Source organism: Aythya fuligula, chromosome 7 (genome assembly GCF_009819795.1).
Source record: "Aythya fuligula isolate bAytFul2 chromosome 7, bAytFul2.pri, whole genome shotgun sequence".
Lineage (NCBI taxonomy): Eukaryota > Metazoa > Chordata > Aves > Anseriformes > Anatidae > Aythya > Aythya fuligula.
In genome coordinates this window covers 17,518,536-17,541,988 of record NC_045565.1, presented here as the reverse complement: position 1 = coordinate 17,541,988, position 23,453 = coordinate 17,518,536, and the positions used below count along the sequence as shown (strand labels likewise).

The 23,453-nt window shown below is 62.1% G+C and overlaps 3 protein-coding genes across 7 annotated transcripts in view; all 3 read right to left on the bottom strand.

Moving 5' to 3' along the window:
- Positions 1–753: 753 nt before the first annotated feature.
- NFKB2 (nuclear factor kappa B subunit 2) lies at positions 754–7,809 on the bottom strand. Its single transcript, XM_032191171.1, has 22 exons — positions 7,759–7,809; positions 6,861–6,939; positions 6,432–6,472; positions 6,247–6,345; positions 5,959–6,110; positions 5,326–5,432; positions 5,052–5,210; positions 4,681–4,785; positions 4,441–4,526; positions 4,185–4,323; positions 3,982–4,101; positions 3,698–3,880; positions 3,451–3,592; positions 3,176–3,290; positions 2,813–3,020; positions 2,557–2,726; positions 2,372–2,474; positions 2,051–2,283; positions 1,837–1,906; positions 1,579–1,751; positions 1,389–1,500; positions 754–1,306 (listed from the first exon to the last, which is right to left on the bottom strand). The coding sequence occupies exons 1-22, from the start codon at positions 7,807–7,809 to the stop codon at positions 1,179–1,181; spliced, it is 2,775 nt and encodes a 924-aa protein (XP_032047062.1). The 3' UTR covers positions 754–1,178.
- A 3,204-nt stretch (positions 7,810–11,013) lies between these two features.
- LOC116491544 (transmembrane protein 150A-like) lies at positions 11,014–15,038 on the bottom strand. The gene is made up of 7 exons (XM_032191619.1): positions 14,974–15,038; positions 14,647–14,694; positions 12,753–12,824; positions 12,482–12,549; positions 12,190–12,317; positions 11,671–11,848; positions 11,014–11,364 (listed from the first exon to the last, which is right to left on the bottom strand). The coding sequence occupies exons 1-7, from the start codon at positions 15,036–15,038 to the stop codon at positions 11,123–11,125; spliced, it is 801 nt and encodes a 266-aa protein (XP_032047510.1). The 3' UTR covers positions 11,014–11,122.
- Positions 15,039–18,328: 3,290 nt separating this feature from the next.
- GBF1 (golgi brefeldin A resistant guanine nucleotide exchange factor 1) overlaps positions 18,329–23,453 on the bottom strand; it is a 102,187-nt gene continuing 97,062 nt past the window's right edge. For all 5 annotated transcript variants that reach the window (XM_032191606.1, XM_032191607.1, XM_032191608.1 and 2 more), the window contains 7 exons: positions 22,972–23,122; positions 22,487–22,617; positions 21,658–21,759; positions 20,999–21,112; positions 20,605–20,782; positions 20,274–20,411; positions 18,329–19,983 (listed from right to left, as the gene is read on the bottom strand). In XM_032191606.1, the coding sequence (XP_032047497.1) occupies positions 19,697–19,983; positions 20,274–20,411; positions 20,605–20,782; positions 20,999–21,112; positions 21,658–21,759; positions 22,487–22,617; positions 22,972–23,122 (1,101 nt within the window). In that variant the 3' untranslated portion in view covers positions 18,329–19,696. The remainder of the gene's footprint in view (positions 19,984–20,273; positions 20,412–20,604; positions 20,783–20,998; positions 21,113–21,657; positions 21,760–22,486; positions 22,618–22,971; positions 23,123–23,453) is intronic.

Sequence of the window (23,453 nt, the reverse complement as noted above, 5' to 3'; positions counted from 1 at the left end):
AGACAGTGCACTCTTGGCAGGGGGAGAGAGGTTTTTACATGGCCTTGGGGGGGACACAGAGCCTCCCTGGGCAGCAAGCCCAGCGTCGCTCCTGTGCGTGCTGCTGCGAGCCACCCAGCCTGTGCCCCGCCAGCCCGTCCTCACCCGTCCTGCACCAGCAGCCTTCCTGGAGAGAGCCAGCCCTGCAGGCACCGCCAGCTGCGTGCTTGGCAAACATGGGCACAGCCCCAGTCTGAGCATACCCCGTGGCTGCGGTGTGAGGGGTGCACTGTGCCAGTGGGATCAGGGACAGGGGCTTTCCTTCCACTGCCACTGCTCCAAAGCATCGCGGGGGCCTTGGAGGCTGCAGCACTGAGTGCTGGTCCGACGCGCGGGGAGAGCTGTGAGGTCCTGAGCTAGAGGAGGAGCAGTGGCTGCAGCCCATCCTTCAGCCACGGGGTCTGTCCTTCCCCAGGCTGGCAGCAGGGTGAGCAGGGCTGGAGGGTGCGGGTCAGCAGCGGGTGCTGGTGCTCAGGCGTGGCTGCAGGAGTGCTGAGGGTGCAAGCGGAGGGGTCCAGAGCCAGGGCCAGCAGAAGGGCTGAGGGTAGGGGCCGCAAAAACACGCTGTTCCTGGCCGCACGGGACCCGGCTGTTTTCAGCACTGACTTTGCGAATGTGTCAAACTTTTTATTCTGCTCTTTTGAGTCTATTGCAAAAAAAAAAAAAAAAAAAAAAAAAGAAAAGAAAAAAAAAGAAAAATCCACCCCTGCCCCAGGCGGCTCGGGGAGGGGGAGAAAAACCTTTGTACAGCTTCTTCTGTCGGTTACTGAAGTAAAACTTGCTCTTCAGTTCTTGCGTGTGCTGTGGTTTTTCCCCCAGGGGTGACGCTGGGGACAGCCGAGGCTCCAGGGGCTGCTGAGGGGCCCGCAGCCAGGCTGCCCGCCCCGGGGCCACGGGCAGGGCCCTGCCTCGCCGCCTGGCGGCAGAGACACAGCTGGCTGAGGCTAATGGAAACCGCGTCCCTTTATTCACCAGGCCAGGGAGGGACTGTTAAATAAGAGCAGAGAGGGGCTGGGGCAGGCTGCATCCCGCCCCCGAGTGTCCAGGCAGCCGGGGCTGCGGCGTGGGCTCCCAGTCCAGAAGGCACTTGTGTGGGATGGGGTGGGCAGGGCGGGGGGCAGCACGGCCCCCCCGGCCCCTCAGTGCACCTGCTGCTGCTGGCTGTGGGGCAGCTCACCGGCTGGCACCGGCCCTGGCTTCAGGGCCAGGGCAGGCACCTGCTCCTCCTCCACCGACTCGCTGCCGTAGGCGCTATCCTCCTTGATCTCTGCAAGGCAAGCCCGGGGCGGTCAGGGGGGAGAGGCTGGGGGGGCAGCGGGGCCCTCCCCCCATCCCTGCACCCCCCGTACCTGTGCTCTGCAGCTTCTCCTGCGCCTCGGTTTTGCGCAGCATCCTGACGGCCTTGCGCAGCCCCATGGAGTCCAGCGCCTCCAGCAGCCCCCCCAGGCTGCCCCCGGCCAGCTGTGGGGAGAAAACAGTGAGCGGGGAGGGACGCGGTGGGGCCGGGAGGAGGACGGGGCACCCCGGCCAGGCACTGACCTCGTAGCTGCGCAGCAGGCTGACGCTGGGCGAGGGGGTGTCCTTGTAGGTCTCCACCAGGCTGCAGAGCCCCAGCCGCTTGGCCAGCTCCATCCAGTCGGACCCGCTGCTGTCCTGGTTCAGCAGCTGCTCCAAGCCCTGCAGCGCGTCGTTGTCCAGGGACAGGACGTTCCCTGTGGGGACACACAGCTCCGTCACGCGCTGCCCGTCCCCGCGGCCAGCCCTGGTCCTGCCCTGCAGGGCAGAGGGGCTGCTCACCTGCACGGGGGGCAGCGGGCAGCTCCGCCTCGGGGCCCGGCTGGGAGGCTTGCAGCAGGATGTCCCGCACCTGCAGGACAGACACAGGGACATGAGCATCACCCTGAACACCAAACAACACCTCCCAGCTCCCTGGGACGTGGAGGGGCGGCCCCCACCCCACGCTGTGTACCCCATAGAAATGCCCCCACCCCACGCTGTGCCCCCCGTGCACCTTCTGGCTGCGGGTCAGGTCCAGCGGCGTGTGGCAGCGGCGCGGTCGGGGCCCTGTCTCCTCCTGCTCCTGCTCAGGGTCGGGCTGGGGGCTGGGGGCAGGCGGCGTGGCCGGGGACGGCTCCCCCAGCTCCATGCCCACCTCCTGCTCCTCGGGGTCAGCGTCCGTGTCGCTGCTCGCCTCCGACGAGGAGGGGCTGATGGGCTCGTCGTTCTCGTTCAGCACATCGGCCCCTGTGGGCGAGGGGTGGCTGAGTCCCCCCGAACAGGGCAGGGGCTGCTCCCACCGCCCGTGGGCAGGAGGGGAGGGTTAGCACCGTACCTGCTTTGAGGAGCAGCTTGGTGAGCGTGGGGGAGCCCAGGCCGGCCGCCAGGTGCAGGGGGGTGTTCCCAGCGAAGGTCCGGCTGTTGACGTCTGCTCCCAGCTATGGAGAAAGGCACGAGGCCGTGAGGATGGGCCCCCCGGCCCTGCTTCCCCAGCCCTGCAGCGAGGAGGCGGCCCCCTACCTTCTTCACCAGGTGTGTGGCCATGTTGAGGTTCTCCATCTCCACGGCCAGGTGCAGCGGGGTCCTCCCGCACTGCATCTCCGTGGCGTTCACGTCCGCCCCCTTCCTGACCAGCAGGTCCAGGCAGGCCGGGCTCTTCGCCTTCACGGCCAGATGCACGGGCAGGAGGCCTGGGGCAGGGGGAGAGGCTCAGCACCCCGCCAGCCACGCCGGGCCCCGTCCCCACCCGGGCCCTTCGTCCCCCAGCCCCGCTCACCGTAGAAGTTGGGCAGGCGCAGCAGGTAGGGGGCAGCCGCACCCAGGTGGGCCAGCAGCGTCCTCACCATCTCTTCGTCGCCCGTGTGGAGCGCCAGGTGCAGCAGGGAATTGCCGTAGCGGTCCAGCAAGGTGGGGTCTGCACGGGCTTGCAGCAGGAGCTGCACCACCTGGGGCTGCTTGGTGATGACGGCCAAGTGCAGCGGCGTCTGCGGACAGGGGCAGCCGTCACCAGGGGTCCCATGCCAGCACCCCTCACACACAGCCTGGGCAGCGGGCAGCAGCCCCCAGCACCTGGATGCAGGCACCAGCCCTGGATAGGGGAGGCCCTCCCCTCAGCCCTCCTCCGCAAAAAGCCCCGTACCTGCTGCAGGTTGTTGGTGATGTTGATGATCTGAGGGCTGGGGATGCTCACGACCACGTCGATCAGCTGCTTGATCACAGCCGTCTGCTCATGGATAATAGCAAGGTGCAAAGGCCTGCGGGGAGAGAGGACAGCCTTTGTCCCAGCTCCATGTCCCCAGGGCCTCCCCACCAGCTGCTGCCCCCAGCCCTGTAATGCCACCCCCGGGGCCGGGCTCTGACAGCCAGCATGGTTCGTGCTGTCCCACCCGTGTGCCCCTCGCCCCACACACTCACGTGTCCCCATTCTCGTCCTGCGAGGCAGCCAGGTGCCTCTGGACAGCCAGCAGCATGCGGGGGTCTGCCGTGACCGAGTAGTCGAGCAGGGCGTGAGCGTTGCGGCGCGCCAGGGCCAGCATCCAGAGGTGGCAGACCTGGGCTGCAGCATGAAGTGGGACATCAGCACCAGGCACCCCCGCCAGCCGCCTCTCCGGGCATGGCCTCTGCCCCTGGGCAGGTCTCCCAGCCCCTTCTCTGCTCCTACCGTGCTTCTGCAGCTCCTTGCAGTATATGCTCTCCGTAGGCACCTGCCTGTCGCCCTCGTCCCCGTCCACGCTGGGGGCCTTCATCTGCACGCCACCCTGGTACCCCCCCACGGGGTGCGGGCCGGTCGAGTAGATGCTGTTGTATGTCAGCCCGGGCGAGTAGGGGAAGCTGAGGTTCCCACCTGCGGGGCAGGGGGGCAGGTCAGGGTCAGGGTCAGGGTCAGGGTTAGGGTTAGGGTCAGGGTTAGGCTGGTGGAGCGGGGAGCAGGGATTCCTGACTCACCTCCTCCTGATCCAAAGCCCCCGGCGCCGCCGCCAGCTCCCCCCATGTGCGAGCCCCCACCAAAGTGCTGGGGAAACTGGGGCAGGACTTTCTTGCGCTTCCTCTCCACCTCCTCCTTATCTGCAGGGAGAGACCAGGGAGGTTCAGGGCCGGGGGGAGAACACCCGGCCCGGTGCTGAGAGCACCCACCCCTCGGCGCTCACCTTCCACCACGGGGTAGTAGGTGAACTGCTTCGAGTCGCTCACGTCCCCCCCTCGCTTCCGCTTCAGCTGCAGGAAGACGGTGACGGGACGGTCGATCTTGGGCTTGTGGTAGGGGGGCGTGCGGAAGACGATGGCGTACTGCGGGCAGCAAAGAGGGACGTTGGCCCCGCTCCTGCCTGGAGCCAGTGACGGGGCTACCTCATGGGGCACCCACCCGCCCGGGGGCACGACCGGAGCCCCCCCATCTCCCCGCACCTGCTTGTGCACGTCCGTGGGGGAGAAGTCCCCGAAGGCCTGCCAGCCGTTCTCGTCATCCTCGTAGAAGCGCACCTCAATGTCATCTGGGGGGGGAAAGGGGCCTGGCACCGCCTGTCTCACTGCCTGGCGGCGCTCCGGGTACACGGCCACGCAGCCTGGCCACCTCGGGGCCCTGGGGCTGGGACCGATTCCGCCTCAGCCCCTGCAGGGTGTCGCAGCTGGAGGGGACGCCTTTACCTTTCTGGACCTTGTCGCACAGCAAGTAGACCTCATCCCCGCCCCGCACCGAGCCGGCCGTCTTATCCATCCGCGAGATCTTCAGGTTGGAAGCTCCGGGGGACTCTGCAGAGCAAAGAGGCGTTGGCAGCCCCCGTGGTGTCAGAGCAACCACGACCTCCCCACCTATCCTGCCCTGTCCCCTGCCCGCTGCACTGGGGGTCCCAGGGGCTGGGCTGGCCAAAACGGAGCTGTTCACCCCTCGTCACTGTGCTACGATGAGAGCCAAGCCACCCAGGGATGGACGGCAGAGCCACATCCATCAGCCCAACACGGCACCCACGCAGCCCACCCCTCTACACCCCGCCAGCAGGAGCTGGCCCTGCACTCACTGCTGTCGTGGATGGGGTCCGAGATGACGGGCTGCAGGGCCAGCGTGAAGTTCCCGCTGCTGTCACGAAGGTAGGCGGTGAAGCGCAACCGCACGATGCTGAGGTCCATCACCTTCTTCAGCTCCTTCGCCTCCAGCTCGATCTCTCGCAGCTCGGCTTCTGCCGGGCCGGGGGGAGATGCCGTCAGACCCCGTGCCCAGCCCAGCCCCGCAGCTGCCACCCCACAGCAGGTCCCCGCTCCACGCAGCCCCACGCAGCCCCAGGCTGCCCCCACCTGTCAGCAGGCTATTCTTGTTGCGGATCTTCTGCTGCTTCAGCTTCTCCTTCATGATCTCCATCATGTTCTTCTTGGTGACGTGCAGCACTCCCAGGTTGCTGAACCTGGCAGAGATGAACCCGCTGTCATCGCACAGCCGGCCCTGGGGCACGCGGCTCACCGAGGGCTGGCAGAGCTCAGCACAGGGCAGTGGGACAGCAGCAGCTCAATGCGTGCAGGGCAAAGAGGAGCCGTCACCGCGGGGAGGAGAGGAGCCCAGAGCAGAGGGCTCTGCAGGTGACCAGCCCAGAGTGGGGAGCTGAGAGGGCTGGAGGGCAGAGGGATGCACATGGGACCAGGCTGAGCCAGCAGCAGGGGTTGGATTTATGGGACCTACAAGGGACTTTGTGTGCAGCAACAGAGCACACACAGCTCCTGCCCCTCCTGTCCCACTCCAGCAGGAGATCTGAGGAAAACACCCTTTCTTCCCCAAACCAGGCTGCTCAGGCTACAGCAGCGCTGGGGCACACAGCAGCTGGGCCAGCCACGAGCCTGCCTGCTCCAGCCTCTGCCACCAGCTGGGCAGGAGCCCCCCGACAGGGCTACGGAGCAGGAGGCCGCCCCAGCCCACCGGGTCCCCTCCGCACGTACTGAGCAGTCATGTCCTTGGGTCCCACGATGGCCACGCAGTTGCCAGCCTCGTTGCACTGCTTGCCCACCAGGCTGTGGGCGTGCACGCGGGGAGGGTCGCTGTGTGTCACCAGGTCCACCTCGATCCGGGCCATCCCTATGTAGTTGCAGATCTGCGGGGAGAAGGGAGATGAAGCACGCTACAAGCACCAGTGCTGGGGCTTCTCAATACCCGTTAACATCCTCCCTTCCAGACACCCCTCCCGGTCCCTGCGTGCACCCCAAAGCCCCGCTCCCCCCAGCACTCACCTTGACGGTGGGGTACGTCTTGCGCCCCTTCTCGCTGGACGCTCCCGGCAGCCCGCCGTGTGACGGCCCCTCGCAGCCATACCGAAATCGGAAGCCCCGCTGTGGAAGCACGGAGGGGGTCAGACCGACGGCGCTGGGGTGTGCCCCTGGCGCTCTGCCTGCCCCTGCCCGGGTCGCGTCCTTACCTGCTTCGGCTGCTCGATGATGATGAGGTAGGGGCCTTCTACTGGAGGACAGAGAGGAGAGGCAGGGGTGAGAAGCACGGGGCAACCAGCACGTGTGCGCTCCCAGTGCCGATGCTGGAGGTACGGGGACGGTGCTGGCAGCGAGGTGACCCCTGTCTGTCCCACGGGGGTCCCCAGGGCCCCCAGCCCCTGGCTGGGAGCAGCCATCAGGATGCCCTGGCACTCGGGGACCCCCAGCACAGCCCCAGCTCAGCTCCCTGGCAGCAGGGCCAGGCTGACCAGCCCCATCCCAGCGCGGGGCAGGGATTCCCGGCCAGCCCACATCGGGGACATGGGGTGCACGGCGCTGCTGGGAAGCACCCGGCGTGAGTCAGCCTGCTGGGAAACCCCGCTGCACGGCCGGGGACCCCGGGGGGACACGTCCCTTACCCGTCTGCATCAGGGGCTCCTTCTGCTCCATCATGTGGGTGCCGAAATTGAAGTCGTCGTAGTCGATCCCATCCAGGCACTGGGCGAGGGGAGGGGAGCGTGAGCCCAGGGGGCTGCAGCCCGCGGGGGGACACAGACCCCGGCACCCTCCCCACCGAGCGGGGCGTGCGGGCGCACAACCCCTATCCCCAACCCCCCCCCCGCGTCCCGCTGTGACCCCGGGACGGACAAACAGACAGCGGGGCGGACAGACAGCGGGACAGCACCCCGTCCCCGGGCAGCGCTCACTCACGGGCTGGAAGTGCTCGTCCATGGCGGCGCGGGGCCGGGCTGCGGGCAGAGCGGGCGCGGAGCGGGGCCGGGCGCAGGAAGGCGCCGCCGCTCCGGAAAGTCCCCAGAAACCCCGCCGGGCCGGGAAATGACGGCCCCGCGCGTCACCGCCCCGCCCAGCGGCACCGGCACGGCTCGGAGCGGCTCGGCCCGGCACCGGCTCCCGGCCCCCGACGGCCGTCCCGGGAGCCCGGGGCCGCTCCGTGCCCTGCCGAGGCGGCCGCGCTGTTAGTGCCGGCCCTGCCCCGGCCCCGGCCCCGGCCCCGGCCCCGGCCCGTCCCGACGGGGCGCCCCGCGAGTCCCCAGCCCCAGGCGGGAGCTGGCCCCAAAGCGCTGCCCCGAGGGGTCCCCCCGGCCCAGGGGGCCAGGGGCAGGCAGCGGGGTGAGCTCTGCCGCTGCTCCGCACCCTGTCCCCGCTCACATCACAGCCCCCGCACCCGCCCGTCGAGGTTGCAGGGTGTCCGCCGGCCTCGTCCCCATCCCCGCTTTCCCCTCCGGCCACCCCGCAGCCCCCCGAGGGAGCATCTCCCCTACAGCAGCACCCGCAGCCCCCCAGCCCCCCACTCACCGCGGAGGAAGAGGCAGGCCTCAGCAGCCCGTCCAGCCCCAGCATGGCCATGGGGACTGCCAGGCACGGTGCCGCCGGGGTCGGGGTCTGCCCGGCAGCGGGAAAGCACTGGAGGCTTCTAGCGAAGGGGCAGGATCAGAGCGGAGCGGGGCACGCTCTCTTTCTCCGCATTCCTTTTCCTCACTGAGCAGTGGAAAATTAAAAGAAAAAAAAAAAAAAGAAAAAAAAAAAAAAACGTATCTTACTCCGCTGTGCCCTCGTACCATGAATTTCTGAAGCAGTGGTTGCCGCAGGTCCCGCTCAGGGGATTTTGGGTGTGTGGGAGAAGAGGGGAAGGAAGGGGATTGTTCAGCTCGTGAGTGACTCATATTCTTCAGAAGCTGAAAAGAGCTTTTTCAAGGAGATTTTCCAGCCACTTGAGCCCTCCAAAGGGGCTGCCCTGAGGCCCTGGGCCTGAGATTTTCCCCATGGCTGCAAGAGTGCAGCTGAGCTCCAGCAGCTCCTGCCCATGGCATGGGGCCAAGGCAGCAGCTCGGCCCAGGGTGCAGGGGCTGAGGAAGCCAGGACCTCATTGCAAAGCAAGGGGAAACCTTCCCCAGGCTGTTCCCAAGGCCTGGGAGCACAGACGTGACCCGGTGCAGGCCAGCGGGAAGCACCACGCGCTGCCTGCTGCCCAGATCCCACCCGGGCACCCTCAGCCCACTTCCAGATCTGTTGATGCAGATGTCACAGAGAGGTGAAAGAGGGGACAAATGTCCTTCACCAGTGTGCCAGGAGGAGCCCCTCTAACCCTAAACACCAAGCCCCTTCGGGGTAACCCCAAGGCAAACCCTCGAGATGAACACACCGTGGCTCCTGCACACAGCAGCTCTCCTTTCTCCCGCGCCCTCAGCCCCATCCCTCGAGGGGGTTTTGCAGCTCGCTCATCTCTGCCCTGCACACTTCCACTTGTTGCAGCAAACAGCGTGACTCAGGAACGTCACGGGGTCATGCCTGCCTGTCCCCAGCCTGCGCTGGGTCTCGCTCAGGAGCTGTCTGTCCCTGTGCCCTGTGCCTGCAGGCTGCCGTGCCGGAGGAAGCACACCTTGCTAGCTGAGCAGAGCTGGAGGGGCACCGCCGTTTCCTTGTTCCTGGAAGAGCCCGCGGCAACGCAGCGCTGCTCTGAGATAAGTGCTGCCTCCTGAGCTTGGCAGGGTGCCTTCAGGCCCCCAGGACAAGCAAGGAGAGGCTGCTTTTCACCTGGGGGCACAGCACACTGCGTTTCTACCCCCTGCACATCCCACAGGATAACCCATTTCCCCCTCCTGTTCCCCCTGGCACACCTCTGGACCCTGGGCTCACATCCACCATCACCCACACGCTGCAGGCTCCCCTTGCTGGGCTGATTCCCCCACATCTCCACGTTCCTATGACTCGGGACGGATTTTGCAGGCATCGCTGCCCTGAGCAGCACCGGCCCCTTGCCGGTCGGATGGTGCAGCCCGCTGCCGAGCTGGCTCCTGGTGCCAGGCTGCCCCCACGAAGGGCCAGCTGCTGGCAAGCACAGCGGGTTACAGCCCTGCTTCATGCCTGCAGCTCCCCGAACGTGACCCAGCGATGCCGGTGCTGTTTTCTTTTCTCCCATGACAGCCAGCTGACTCGCAGAGCTGGTGCCCTGCAGGCACCAGGGAAACATCCGTCTGGCTGGCTGCACCAGGACTGTTTAGCAGCCACGGGAAAGGGCCCTCCAGAAACACACGAGGCAGCAGGATCATGCCCCAGCCACCCACCCGGCTGCTCCTCTCTAACACTATTCCCTGTGCATTTTGTTTCCCCAGGAGCCTCCTAATGCCTGCAAATTACAGCCTTAAATTCCCAAGCCTGCTTTCTGCTCAGTTCCTGGGCCCTGCTCCACCACAGCTACTTGTTAGCAACTGTGTGGCTGACAAGGCTGCGGGGTCTTTCTTGCAGGGACCTGGTTCAGAGACCTGTCCTGGAAATCCATCCCCTGACCCATACGAGTGGCAGGGACGAATCCCCTCTCCCCGCAGCCCTCCCAGCCTTCCAGCAGCCCACCCTGGCGCACCAAACCACTCGTATCTCTGTGCATGTATCTCTGTGCCTTTCCTCCCATCGCTGCTATCAAGTTCGTTCTGGCAAACCCCAGCCACCCACTGATCTTCTGTGTTTCTCCTCCAGGGGCCCATAAATCAGCTGCTTTGTTGTGTTATGAACCATCTGCTCCACTCGGGCGCCTGCACATCCTCCAAAACCCCCTCTGGGTGCCGGCGGGGCCCTCGCTGCCCCTGTCCCCGTGCTCCCACGCCGCCCATGGCACCGCTGCCGCTCCGGCCGTGGGGCAGAGCCATGGGGCTGCCCCACGCACCGGCACCCTCCTGGCACTGCAGTCGGGGATCGGGGCCACAGGGGCACGGGTAGAGGAAAACCAGCCCCGGCCGCCCTCTCCCCAGCATCGCGCTCACCCTCCCCGCCACCTCCAACCTCCCCCTGCTCCCCCTAACCCTAACCAAACCCTGACCCTGACCCTGACCAACCCTACCCCTAACCCCGCCTGCCCCCCGGGGGTCCCGCAGGCCCTCCTCCCCCTCCCCGTGCCCCTTTCTTACCCCTACCCCCGCCGCTCGGCTCCGGCCCCAGCCCCGCTCGGCGCCGCTCCCGCCGCTGCCCGGGAAAGTCCCGGCCCGGCCCCGCCCCCCGGGGCTTCCCGGCCCTCGCCGCGCCCCGCCCGGCCCCGCGCACCGGGGGGCTCCGGGGGGCACCGGGGGCGGCCCCGCAGCGCGCTCCGTGGCTGTGCAGTCCCCTCACGGCGTGGCTGGGATTTTCTGCGCGTTTTGAACACCTGTTATGTGTAACAGCCAGCACGCTCCTCGTCCAGCTACACGCACCGGGTTCGCACGGGTGGGCAGCTCGGGGGGCACAACCCGCGCACAGCAGCGATGCCCCTCGCGAGGGACAAGGGAACAGCTCTGTGTGTGTGTATATACATCTATCCGTATATATACGTAGCTCTATGTACACTCGCACGCACTCATTCACCGCCCTCCCCGCTCCCACCAGCCTCCAGGACGGGCTCACACCAGCGGGGTGCTCCCCCCGCATGATTGTCTCCGACAGCCAAGGACGCAGAGGGGACAACCCCGGCCCCAGCAGCCCTTGGGGGGCAGCCCCTGTTTCCCGGGGGCTGCGGGCTGCTGGAGGAGCCCGGCTGCAGCTCCTGGATCAGGGGGGCACGTACCAAGCACTGCGTGTGCACGCACACGCACGTGCACCCCGAGGCACGCGGGGTCTGGGAGACATTCGGGGTGGGGAGCAGCTGGCAGGGCCCCACTCGCTGGTCCCCACCGTCAGCCAGCCTCCCGTCGGGTCACACCATGGCCAGCCCCTCTGCGCCATGGATGCAGGCCGTGCCGGGCAGGCTGCTCTCGCCTTTGTAACTTTTGGGGGCCCGGCTGGCTTTCAGCAGCACCAGGAAGGTGTCCGTGGAGATGGCCCCGAACTCGAAGGTGAAGGTGCCGTAGAAGACCAGGACGTCGATGATGAACATCCACTCGCACAGCGCGGCCACGTGCTGCAGCACGAAGCTCTCCTGGATGAAGAACACACCGCCTGAGCACATCCCGGTCAAGGAAAGCACAGCCGGCCCCCAGCCACCCCAAGGAGGACTGCAGGTTGTGTGTCATAGGCTATAGGTAACTCAGATGGACTTTGCATTGCCCAGGGCCCAAAATACCCTTTTAAAAAAAAAAAAGTTGTCCCTTCTGCTTTGCAAGGTGCGCAGCTGAGGCTATGAAGGGCCAACCTGCTCCCACAGCCCACCCCAACACCTGAGGGTGGTGGCAGCCAGGCCAGGGCCACTGTAACCTGCCCGCCCCAGTGCCCTCCCCACAGCTGGCAGGGCCGGGAAAAGGATACTGAAGACGAGGGTGATGAAGGCCACGGCGGTGAGGATGCTACGCAGGTGTCCCGTCCAGTAATGCCCGCGGGTTTTGGCCATGCGGTAGGTGAGGACGGACTGCAGGAAGACGAACAGCATGCTGGTGGGGAAGGCCACCCCCGCTCCGATGTAGTGCAGCACCTTGGCGTGGTCCACCTGCGGGCACAGGCCGTCAGCTCGCGGCTCCGCAGGGCCACCAAGGGGGCAGCCAGCACCACCCCGGCCCTGCCCAGCGCTGCAGAAAGCAGCAGGCAGGTGCTGCAATGTTTGCTTTCTGAGATAAGTGCTAAACCCAAACCGGCTGCTTCATCCGGGCCCGAAACGATGAGTGTGCAAATAAAACATGCAGGGGAAGCGCGGTGCCTGGCGGGGTGGAGGCGTGCACGAAACGACACAATGACCCCAAATCCTGCCACCGCCTGAGCTCCTCCAACCTCCGTGTCAGCCCCATGTTACCCTGCTGCCGAAACCAGCCCCGGCCCCGGGAGAAGCCTCACCTGGAAGTTGCCGACCATGGTGAGGCCGGCGGCGCAGAGCCAGCCAGTGGCCAGCCCCAGCGTGTTGAGCAGCGACGGCCCCACGCGCTCCAGGACGTGGGCGTACCTCAGCAGCCCCACCAGGATGACTGCGGGACGGAGACACAGCGCCCATCACACACGGCTGGATGGAGACCCCCCAGCCCCAGGCCCACCCCTGCCCACCGCTGTGCCTGCAGCACCCCAGGGCCCCGCTCCCTGCCCGGCACTAGGCCGAGCGCCCCGTCCCGCTCCCTCAGCGCCACACACTTACCCATGAAGGAGCCCAGGCTGCAGATGAGGCTGAAGAAGCAGCTCTCGGGAGGCAGGGTGCCACACTTGCTGTGGGGACAAGGCACGGCAGGGGCAGCCCTCAGCGGGGGGCACCAGGGTGCGGGACCCTCCCCAGGGCCCGCTCCTGGACACCCCGAGCACCCGCTGCTCGTCCCCATCCCTCCCCGGGGCTGCCCTCCGCCGCTCCGTGCCCCCGGGGAGGAGAGGGGCTGGGTTCGGCCCGGCCCCCAGCCCACCCACCAGCTCCTCACCTCACGAGGGGGATGTGATCCAGCGTGCAGCAGGAGCCGGGGCCATCCACACCGCACGACTGGTTGTAATTCCTGCGGGGAGCAAAGGGACGGGCTGGGGGGGCCTGCAGCCGGGCAGCACCGTCCCCGGGGGGGACATCACGCCCTGGGTGCCCACGGGGAGCCCCGGGGCGGGAGCAGGAACATGCAGCTCCCAGCCCTGGCAGCGCGGGTGGAGCCGGGCACGCAGCCACCGGCAGCTCCAGGCTTGCAGGGAATGTGGCACCTGGGTGGGAAACGGGTCCCAGGGGCACGGGCACCCCGCAGCGCCCACCCAGGCTGGCCCCAGGGCCTCTTCATGTGCCCCTCGTCCCCTCCATGCCACCACTGGGCTGCTGCCACAGGGAGGGATGGCTCCTCTTTTGGGGGACAGGGGGGGCCAGGCCACACGGTGACACCCCTGTGTTGGAAAGGGGGCTGTGCTGCCCCAAGGGAGGCAGGGCTGCCCGGAGCACACGCGGGAAGGAAGGGAGGAAATCCCCAGCGGTCTGGCTGCTGGCCGGTGTCCCTGAGCCCTCCCAAGTGGCCCGAGGCACCTGGGTGGCCTCAGCAGCAGCATCACCACCCCTGGGGCACCACCACACAGCACCAGCCTGCGGGACCATCGTGAGGGAGCGGTGCTGTTGTCCCCAACCCCTGGCGGTGGGGCACAGCAGGGGTGAGGCTGAGGACATGGTGTGAGGAAGGTGACAGGATGGTCAGAGCCGTGACACCCAGGGAAGCTGCCCTGGCTCTCCCAGCACCCGATCACAGAAGGGTTTTTGGGTGTCCTGCAAGAGCCCATCACCTGTCACTGCAGCATCACCCGCGCACCCCTGGCTGGCACGGCCCAGGGTACCCCCACCCGGCAGCCACAGAGCCAAAGGCACCTGGTGGAGCCGAGCCGTCGGCTGCCTCCAGTGAAGCGGCTCAGCAATCGCACGGTTAAGCAGGACTTTTCGGGAAGGGCTGGGCTGGTCTCTGCTGTTTTTTCAGTCTCCTCGTTTACTGGTGGCTTTGTTTTCCAACCGCGAAACCCGAGCAAGGCGTGGAGCCCCACGGCCTCCTCAAGGGCTGCTCTTGTGGTGTTGTTTGGTTTGGGATTTTTCTATTTTTTTTAAAGCAAGCAGCCCAAAGTTTGGAAGCATTATTCATCATTAACGTCTGTTTATGCCACAGAGACAACGCCGACAAACACATTCTTCCCAGGACAGAATAATCCATCAGACAGGAAATGGCAGCGGGTTGTTTTTTCTTGTTTTTTTTTTTTTTTTTTTTTTTTTACCCTCCTTCAAACACTCCAGCAAGAATTGAGCTAACATGGATTTTCTGGGCAGATTTTTTATGAGACGCAAGAAGCCAAGAGTCATGCAGAAGAAATTCCTGAGAGCGCGGACAGCTCTTCCCTCCCAGCCCAGGGCACAGCCGGGTGCCGCCGCACAGCCCTGCTGGCACTGCCAGGGCCCAGGGTTCAAGTCTCCAGCAAGCGAGTCCCAGCCTTTTCCACGGAGACACTTGGCCCTCTGTAATTCCCTGACCACTTATTTTTGGATTTTTTCCGTGCTTAGCGTTTACTCAATGGCCCCCTTCTCCCTGGGTGCCGTGCGTGAGCTCACCGGAGCGGTGGTGACCGCACACGAGCTGCTGGGGGGGGTGGATGTAGCTCTGCTCAGCTCTGCTCAGCTCTGCTCGGCTCTGCCATCCCCAAGGCTCCGCAGACGCGGGGCCCAATCCCGCCGGCAGCTCGCCCCTACGAGGCTTTGCTCCCCCAAACCACCCGCGGATGAAGGACAAGGGGTTAGGCACGGAGCGGTACCCGCTGCCAGCGGGGTGCTTACGGGGGGTCCCGCCGCCCTGCCCGCCCCCAGCACCTTACCAGTTGTGCACGGGGCAGATGTGGTTGTTGGAGAGCGCCATGGCGTACCTGGGGGAGATGACAGCAGGCGTTACGCGGTGCCTGCGGGATGGGGGCACGGCAGGGGCTGCCCTCACCGCACCCCATCCCATCCCATCCCATCCCATCCCATCCCATCCCATCCCATCCCATCCCATCCCATCCCATCCCATCCCCTCTGTGCCCACTGCCCCCGGGCAGGGGCTGCGCTGCCTCCCCCAGCACCGGGGGCTCCTTGTGCCGCCGGGGCCGCCCTCGGGCAGCCGGCCGGGCAGGGGTCGGTGCGCGGAGCCCCCCGGCGCTACTCACACGATCCACATGCCGGTGATGGTGAATGCGGGCAGCGTGACGGGCAGGATCCCCCAGGCGGGCATGGCGGGGCCGGGCATGCCCCTGCGGGCTAGCGGCGGGCGGCGGGGCCGCCGGGGGAGCCTCCCCGCTGCCTCCTGCTGCCGGGCCGCCGGGCCCAGCTCCCCATGGGCAGCGCCCGCCGCGGGGCCGGGGCCGGGGGACGGGACGGGACGGGCCGGGACGGGCCGGGAGGGACGCGCCGGCTCCGCCCCGGGGCAGGGGGGGTCCCGCTCGGCGCAGGGCCCGCCCCGCCCGGCGGGGAGCGCGGCTCGCCCGGCACGGCCCGGCCCCGGGCGCCACGTGGCGGCGGCCCCGCGGGGCACCGGGACGGGCAGCGGCTGGGGGGCCCCGGCCGGGTCCCCCCCGTGCCCCCGGCAGCGCCCCGGGTGGCAGGACCCGGCCCCGGGTGGCTGGACCCGGCCCCGCCAGGAGCACCCCGCTTCGCCGGGCACCCAGCGCGGCTGCCACCCCCCAGCCCCGCTGCCCCGGGAGCTTTCTGTTTGTGTGAAAGGGAAAAGTTAAACACAGAAGAGGAAGCGTGACTTCCCCTGGCAGCGGTGAGGGAGCAGCAGCCGCGTTTTGCTGCCCGCAGCCCGGCCCCAACACCCCCGCCCGCCCTGCGGCAGCCAGGGGCATGTGGCTGCGGGTCCCAAAGCTTCCCGTGCGGCCAAAGGGTGCAGGTGGCCCTCGGGTCCTGCGGCCGCCCGCACTCCTCCTGCAGTCAGCAGGCACCATCACACCGGCCTGGGCCCTGGGAAGAGGAAAAGCAACACTCCCAGGCCATGCCGCTGGCCCCCTGCTGCCCCCAGCTCAGGTTATACAACCCCGGGCACAGTACTGCACACTGGGACTTGTAGTCCCTGGAGATTTCCCTAAAAAACTGAAGCCACGCGGGCTCCTCGAAGGCCCAGCGTCTTTCCCTGCGCTGTGGCACGGCATTGCCCCCACCTCTCGCTGCAGGACGCAGTGCCACACAAGCTCATCTCGTGCTCCCTCACCTGCCTTTGCCTCGCTGCCCGCCGGAGCACAGCGGGCCCGACCCTCGCTCCCGGCCCCGTGGTCGCGGTGGCAGGAACAATGCTGCCCAGTGCGGCGGGCACCGCGCCAGTGCTGCAGCTGCTGCCGCCTCCAGCAGCCTTTGTGGGGCTGGGATTGTTCCTGGACAATGGGACGGGCAGTGCAAACCCAAGCGGGCTGCTTTGCATGCGCAGGTGGTGCGGAGCAGAGCGGGACGCGTTTTCAGGATGCTTCAGGCTCTAACACCAGCGGGTTTCCCGATGGAGCTCCACAGGTGGCCTCTCCAGGAAGAAGCTAGGTACTGAGGGAAAAGCCGGGTCACTTTGGGATGACTCCTCTCTGAAATCACCGAGTACACTTAGCACACGGCCTTTTTTTTTCTGTTGTTAATACTGAATCCGAGCAAAAGCAGCCTTGCTTCAGATTCTGCACTTACAAATTTACATTTTCAGCGTCAAATTTACATTTTTCAGCCAGAGCTTATCTTTTAAATAGGGCTTTCTCGTGTTAGAAGGCTTCATACTGAGGACAACACCAGCTCCACAGTAAGCCCTTCTATTGACATATGCTGATTACTGACATTTATTCCTGCTCTCTTTCAGCTGCGGAAGTTCTTGATGTACATTGGAACAGCAAGAGGCAAGCAAACCCAAACTACTGTGATGTCTGTCCAGCATCCTCTGGAACAACAGTGAGTCAGACCCATAAAAATGAGAAAGAAGTCCAAGTCTAGCAGAAGTGGATGCTGGGACGAACTCGAACGCTAGGGCTGTGACCACCCCTGCTCACCAGCAGCCGCTGGCAGCACGGCTGTTGTGTAATTCGAGTTACAAAGAAAAGGCAGGAGACCTGATCGATAAAACTGTATCACACAGCAAGTGCTACCTGTCAGCCGATCCTTGATCTCCTCTGAGCTCACACTGAAACAATTTTTTTTTTCCCGTAACACTTGAAGCCTCTTTCTTGCAAAAGCCAAAAAACGCTGAAATAAATTTCTCTATTTTTCAGCCCATTCCTATTTGCACTTTAGTGGAAACTGTTTAAAGTGCAATTTTGTCTTTCCATCCTACATTCTTTACATTCCAGTCCCATTTCCTGCAGTTTCCTCGGGTAGCTTTTGCTTTGCACCACGATTGTCTGAGTTGGGATGCAGGGATCTAGGTACAAATCGGGTTTGCAAAGTTTAAAATGCAGCATCCTCAAAACATCTCAAGGCAACAGGAAAAACTGGGCTGTGCCAGTAAATGACAGCAGTCCAAGAAGTCAAAGCACTGTCCAGGGATCAGAGGGCAGCAGTGCTGACATAAGAGCACTTTAGAGTTGAGCAATGGCTTATGAAGAGTTAATCATCTAAAGGCTTCAGCAAGCGGTTTGGAGACAGCTTAGAAAAACAGAGCTGTAAATAGAAGTCAAGCCTTGAAAACACAGGCCAGAGAGGTGGGCTGGACACAGCACCATGGGCAGGCAGGGCAAGGGCTCAAATGCATGAAGGAAGGTGTCTAAGGGCAGGAGGGACGCCACGGCTTTGGCAGTGGAGTGTGAGGAAGGGAAGGTTACAGGAATAAAAGTATTCAAGGAATGGTAGAATCAGGGAAAGATAACCAGGATTTATTAACGGGGCTTTCCTAGCATGCGCATCACATTTCCATTACGCAATGCTCAGACCTTTGACCACGAAATTCAAACAAACTCTGAAGTTTTAAAACTCCTTATTAAGCCCATAGGAATCCTCTGGAATCTTTCCGATAGGGAAGGCATCAGCGCCTCGCACAGCTCTAAAGACACAGTGTGGGTCTTGCCACAACAAAGCAGAAAATATCAGCAGGGAAGTATCTGTGGCTGCCCACAGGGATAGCCCTGGAAGGCTCTGGGATCTCATGCCCTCACCAAGTCAGAGTCCTGTCAGAGGAAATGAGGATTTCTCCCTCATCAGAGGGAAAAGGCTCCTTTCTCTGAAGCGAGGCAGGCTGTCACCGAGGTCTCTGTTCTGGCTGCGTGCCACGATGCCGCAGGGCATCTGCTCTCCAGCCCTTGTTTCTGTCCTCAGTCCTGGCTGTGCATGAGCACGCACCATTACACCGGAGATCTTACAGCTGACACCAAAGTGCTGCCACGAGAGCAAGAGCAGCCTTAGTTCTTACAGCTCCGCCTTGACCTTGGGGGAGCCATTCCTGCTTAGCCTCCACCGCAGCCTCCCGGCTGAGCAGAGCACAGCCCCTTAACACGAAACCTCTCCACTTGTCCCAGAGCTCTGGGCCACGGAACCACAACAGGAAAGGAGCGCAACACCGCAGTGTTCATTTACAGGATGTATTTATTACACTGTAAAAAGTCCATTGGATTCGTAAGCCATTTACTCCGTATGTACACTGGCTGTGCTGCCACCCCAGCATTAGGTTCCTCTCGGCACAGCACACACTGGGTTGGAGTCAGCGCCCACGCCCCTCCCAGTCACCCGTGGGATTTCTGAAGCTGGTATTACTGAGAGTTTAGCCAACCAATTTAGAGGAGGAAGAACTGAGACGCAGTGCCTGCCAAGCAGCCAGCTCTGCTTTGGGCACGAGGGGATGGAAGAGCAGGACACCCCTGCTGCACGGCAGAAGCACGGGAATGACTACCAGGGGCTTGTGGTGACTTCAGTTGCAGGAACACCCTAGGTGGAGAAGGAGGTGGGCACCCAACAACCAGAAGATGCAGAAGGGTACAATCTTGGCAGGAGCTTCCAAGAGAAAGCTGCTCCTCCTAGCAGCAGGTGCCACAGATCCCAGCATCTTCAGCTGAAGAGGAGAGGGCAGCCCCGGGGCTGGACACTAAGAGGCCGATGCAGCAAGTGGTAGAAAACACGGCACTGCTGTGCACCCCAAGGGGAGGAGCTCCCCAAATGCTGTTTGAGAGATGGCCACGGTGCTCTGCTCTCAGCTCACAGGGCTCTGCCTTTCCCTCTCATCTGCTTAACTAGGCAGGGCCCTCTGAATTTGCTCCCTCCAACCAGAAAGCCTGATTATGTTTGCAGGACGAGGTGGGGAAGGCAGTGCTGTGCCTACCATGCTGCCCCGCTCCCTACCTGGTTAGGGGATTGCTGTGATCCACGCTGCAGAAGGAAAGCATGTGGCTACAGCAGACAAGAAGCCCTACATCGCAAGCTGGGAACTATGCTGCAAGCAATCACCTAGGCAAAATTCTCAACCTGCTGAGCCCAGGCATGCCCAGAGCCCGAATAAAGCAGTGCGACCAGAAGCGTGGGCAGGGAAGGTAGGGAACAGCTGGGGAATTGTCCAGGGACTGGACTGAACCACCTGAGAGGCGGTCTCGTAGCGCTGCCCCTCTCTGGTGTTACAGCAAGGATTTTTCCCTCTTCGCCAGATGACGTGGTGGCAGCTTGGTCCCAGGCTGCTGGGTGGGGGAGTCGCCTGGTCCCTGAGATTGTGAAGGCAGGAAGGAACTGGTCAGCGGAACTGGACACCAAGAACGCTGCAGTCAGGGGTTTGGGGGCAGTTGCCACAAGAAGGGAACAAATGTGATGTGCTCCGGGGGACTGCGGCAGCTGCCCTTCTGCTCAGGTTAGCATCATCTTCTAAAACAAACATGCTCACTACCAGAGAACGTTTGGCCAGCATCCTCTACCCAGAGCTTCCTCAGCGGACAGTTCTTGCACACCCTCAAGCTAATTGACTTCAGAGGTTGTCATGGGGTCAGTGGGCCGTGGAGTAGCTAAGAGAGGAACAGGAGAGGTGGCTTCTATTAGGGCTGGGTTGAGAATGATTGGCAGAGTCATAGGCGGCACCCCAACCTGCAGGGGGGAGGCCAGGGGCTGCAGGATGAGCGGTGGCTGTGCTGTTGTAGGAGGTACGTCTGCAGCGGGGCTTGCCTTGGTTGGAGCTGATGCTGTGAAAGGAGGAGAGGCAGAGGTGCTGATGCTGGGTGATGCAGGTGCAGTGGCTCTCTCAGACTCTGCAAGAAGGAAGAGACAAAAATACAGCTTTACATGGGCCTGGAGAAAGCCAAGCCAAGCCAGGCTAAGGGTCAGCTCAAGGACCTTTTCAGACTTTCCCCATCCACGTGCCTTCACAAAGGGCCTTGAGAAGCAGGTGCCAATCACAGGCATTCTGCCCCAGCCTCTGCCCCCCGTAACCTCAGCAAGAAGGCCGCAACCAACCCGTTTAGAAGCAGGATCAACAGCACAAGACAACTGGCCCCTCTAGATCATGCTAAAGCAAGGAAAAACAAATCTATGGCCTCACCAGTGGCACCCATTTCACAGGGCTTCTCCAAAGGTCCTGCGTGGGTGGCTGACCTCACATCCCCCACAGGAGAAGGGGGCAGGGCAGATGCTATCGATTTCTGAGGATGTTGCTCCATTGGTACGCTGGGGACGGGATCTAGGAAAACAAACAAACAGTGAGAGCACACACCAGCCTGCTCCCTCCTTTTGCCTACCCTCCATTTGTCCTCCTCATGCCAAGCTCTGCCCCTATCATCTCAGCACCATCCAGGCACTAGGGCAGCTAGGTTCCACAAGGTGCAGGCGCTGGGCCCAAGACCTGCCTTTTAACGTTTCTCATCCCCTTGTACCTTGGATGACTGTCTGTTTGAAGAGCTCATCTCGAAGCCTAGGTAAGAAGCAGTCAATCCGCTCCCAGGTGATCTCCCAGAGATCCGAGTATCCCGTCCGTGAGTCAGCACTGTGGAATATCCCAGCCGTATCCATTACAAGCAGCATATTCTTCAGAGATTCTGGGATGGCCTCCAGCTGTAATCAGAGACACTCCTCAGGACACAGAGGTGGGACATAAAGGAATGAAGAAGGGCCCAAAACAGCTGATGGGCCACAATGGAAACAGGCCAAAGGGAGACACCATGGAACAAAATGGTTTTGGAAGGGTTAAAAGGCTAAAAAAAAGACTTAAAAGGTTAAAGTCCATGAATGGTTGCTCAAAGTGCTGCAGCATCACTTTCAGCACCTTACCAGTAAGTCACTGGAGCCAGCATGCATGTATTTGTCCATGAAGTCCAGGATTGTCAGCCACAGGGCAGCAAAAGTGGTCAGCGAGAGCAACGGGGAAAGATGCTGTAGGAACACCTAGAAAAGAACACAACTACTGTCAACAAGCAGTATCAGGGCTGCTGCTCAAGGCTTGACAAGCTTATTGCGCAAATCCAAAATTCCCCCTCCTTGTTGTAGGCCAGGAGCATGCACAGGCCAAACCCAAGGATGCCAGGGGCCTCCTTTCTGAGCTGCATAAGCGGAGGAGTGGGTCTTGTCTCTGTTGCCTGAGACCACTCAAGTCTAAATCACCAGTTCTTCCAGCCCTTCTGGCTTCTACTTTCAACATGCATCATTCCACCACTGGAACAGACTGCCTTCAACTAATGTTGAGCTGAAATACTTCATTGTTCGTAAAGTCACCAACTCCTTCCTGACAGCTTTTCTGAAGCCCAGAATCATGGAGACAGTTCTGGAAAGAAGGCAAGTCCCAGCAGGAGAAGGTGGTGGAGATGCGCAGCACTGATGACCATCAGACTAGCAAAATGCCACCCGTCCAGGTCGGAGATGCTGAGAAACAGTTTGGTCCTCTTGATGCACATGCTCTCCCTTGAGCTTTCAGACAGCAGAAGCAAGCTCACCTTGGAGAGTAGTGTTGAGGCTCTCATCCTAGTCTCTTCCATCCCACCGACATCAGCCGGACTGATGTTCTCGAGGAGCTTGGTTAGCAGAGGAAACAGCACCTGTTGGATCAGACACTAGTATTTTTAGTTGAAAAACGATTGATGAGATTTTCATGAGAAACCTTAAATGAGGAGATAACTTTTGGGACTGGTTTCTAGACAAAGAGCGTGGGAGAAGCAGTTAGGGATGGAAACTTCAGCCTGGAGAAGAGAAGGCTCCGGGGAGACCTTATAACATCTTTCTAAAGCCTAAAGGGGGCCTGCAGGAAAGCTGGGGGGGTGGCTCTTTATCAGGGACTGTAGTGATAGGACGAGTAATGGCTTTAAACTAAAAGAGGGTATATTTAGATTTGATATAAGGAAGAAATTCTTTACTATGAAGATGGTGAGGAACTGGAACAGGTTGCCCAAAGAAGCTGTGGATGCCCCATCCCTGGAGGTATTCACGGTCAGGCTGAACAGGGCTTTGAGCAACACGATCTAGTGGAAGGTGTCCCTGTCCACGTCAGAGGGGTGGAATTAGGTGATCTTTAGGATTCCTTCCTTCCCCAACTATTCTATGATTCTGTGATTCTATTAAGTGTGTGGACTGATTTCCAAGAGGTTCTATCAGAAGCCTAAGCCAAGAGAACTTTTCACAGGAGCAAAGTAGGGAAAGACTTGTCTGTTACAGTGAACAGACTGCTCAACAAGACGGTGATGAAGTAGGACACCATTCTGCCAATCCTACAGAGCTTGCTCTTCATGACAGCACTGTCCTGCATGCCCAACCCTGCCAGGAGGTTACCTTGTTGAAGCAGGACTCCCACTCCAGGGCATCCAGGGCCTGCAGGTCATGTACCAGGAGGGCCCGCTGCAAGTAAGTGAGTGCCTGCATCCGTACCTGACGTCGGGCATCACAGCACAGCCAGGCAATACCTGCAAGAGAAGGATCCAGTGTAGAGCCCACAGAGAAAGTGTCTCATTCCCACTCCCCCAGCCTAAGGTGAAAAGGTTAATGAAGACCAAACACTCTGGGGCAGGGGGAAGGATTATACTTGTTCCAGGTCACAGACTTGGAATCTACTGTCAGGTGGAGAAGTAAACTGGCAGCTAACTCATGCTAAAGATACCTTCCTGAATCTGACCCAAGTTCTTAATCCAATTACAGCAGACCCTAAAAACAGCCTCTGCCTGCTTTCTGCAGTTAACTCCTGGCTCCTCAAATGTCCTGAGTGCAGCCTTATATTGGAAGTCTCTTTGCTCACTCTCATCACAAGGGGATGACTTTACCCTGTAGCAAAGGACACCAGCAGTTGGACCACAGTGTTCGGGAATCTGCTTCGATTTTCCTCCCTGCAGGCTCTAGATGGCGTTGCTCCTCTGCCCAGGAGCTGTAGATGGTAGCAGCTCGCGTGTGCAAGGTGTGCATGAGGTCCAGGAGCTGCAAGTCAAGCATCACATTAAGCAACACACGGTACTTAAATTCCTCAATAAAACCTGGTCTCTACTCTTCCCCAAACCAATGCTCAGAGGATCTCTTTTTCGTGGGCTCTCCTCTCTCCACAAGCTCACATGCCCTGTCAGACTCCACACTATCTCCCACGGGAACCTCTCATCTCCAAATGGCCTTGTTCCACATTTATCATACCTTCTACAGTGACTCAGTTCCAGGCACCCACCCTCCTGGCTTTCCACTGCTCTTCTGCTTTTGCCTGCCCAAACTGCAGTCTTCCCCTCTCACTGCAGAGCTACACACTGCCACCAGACCTACC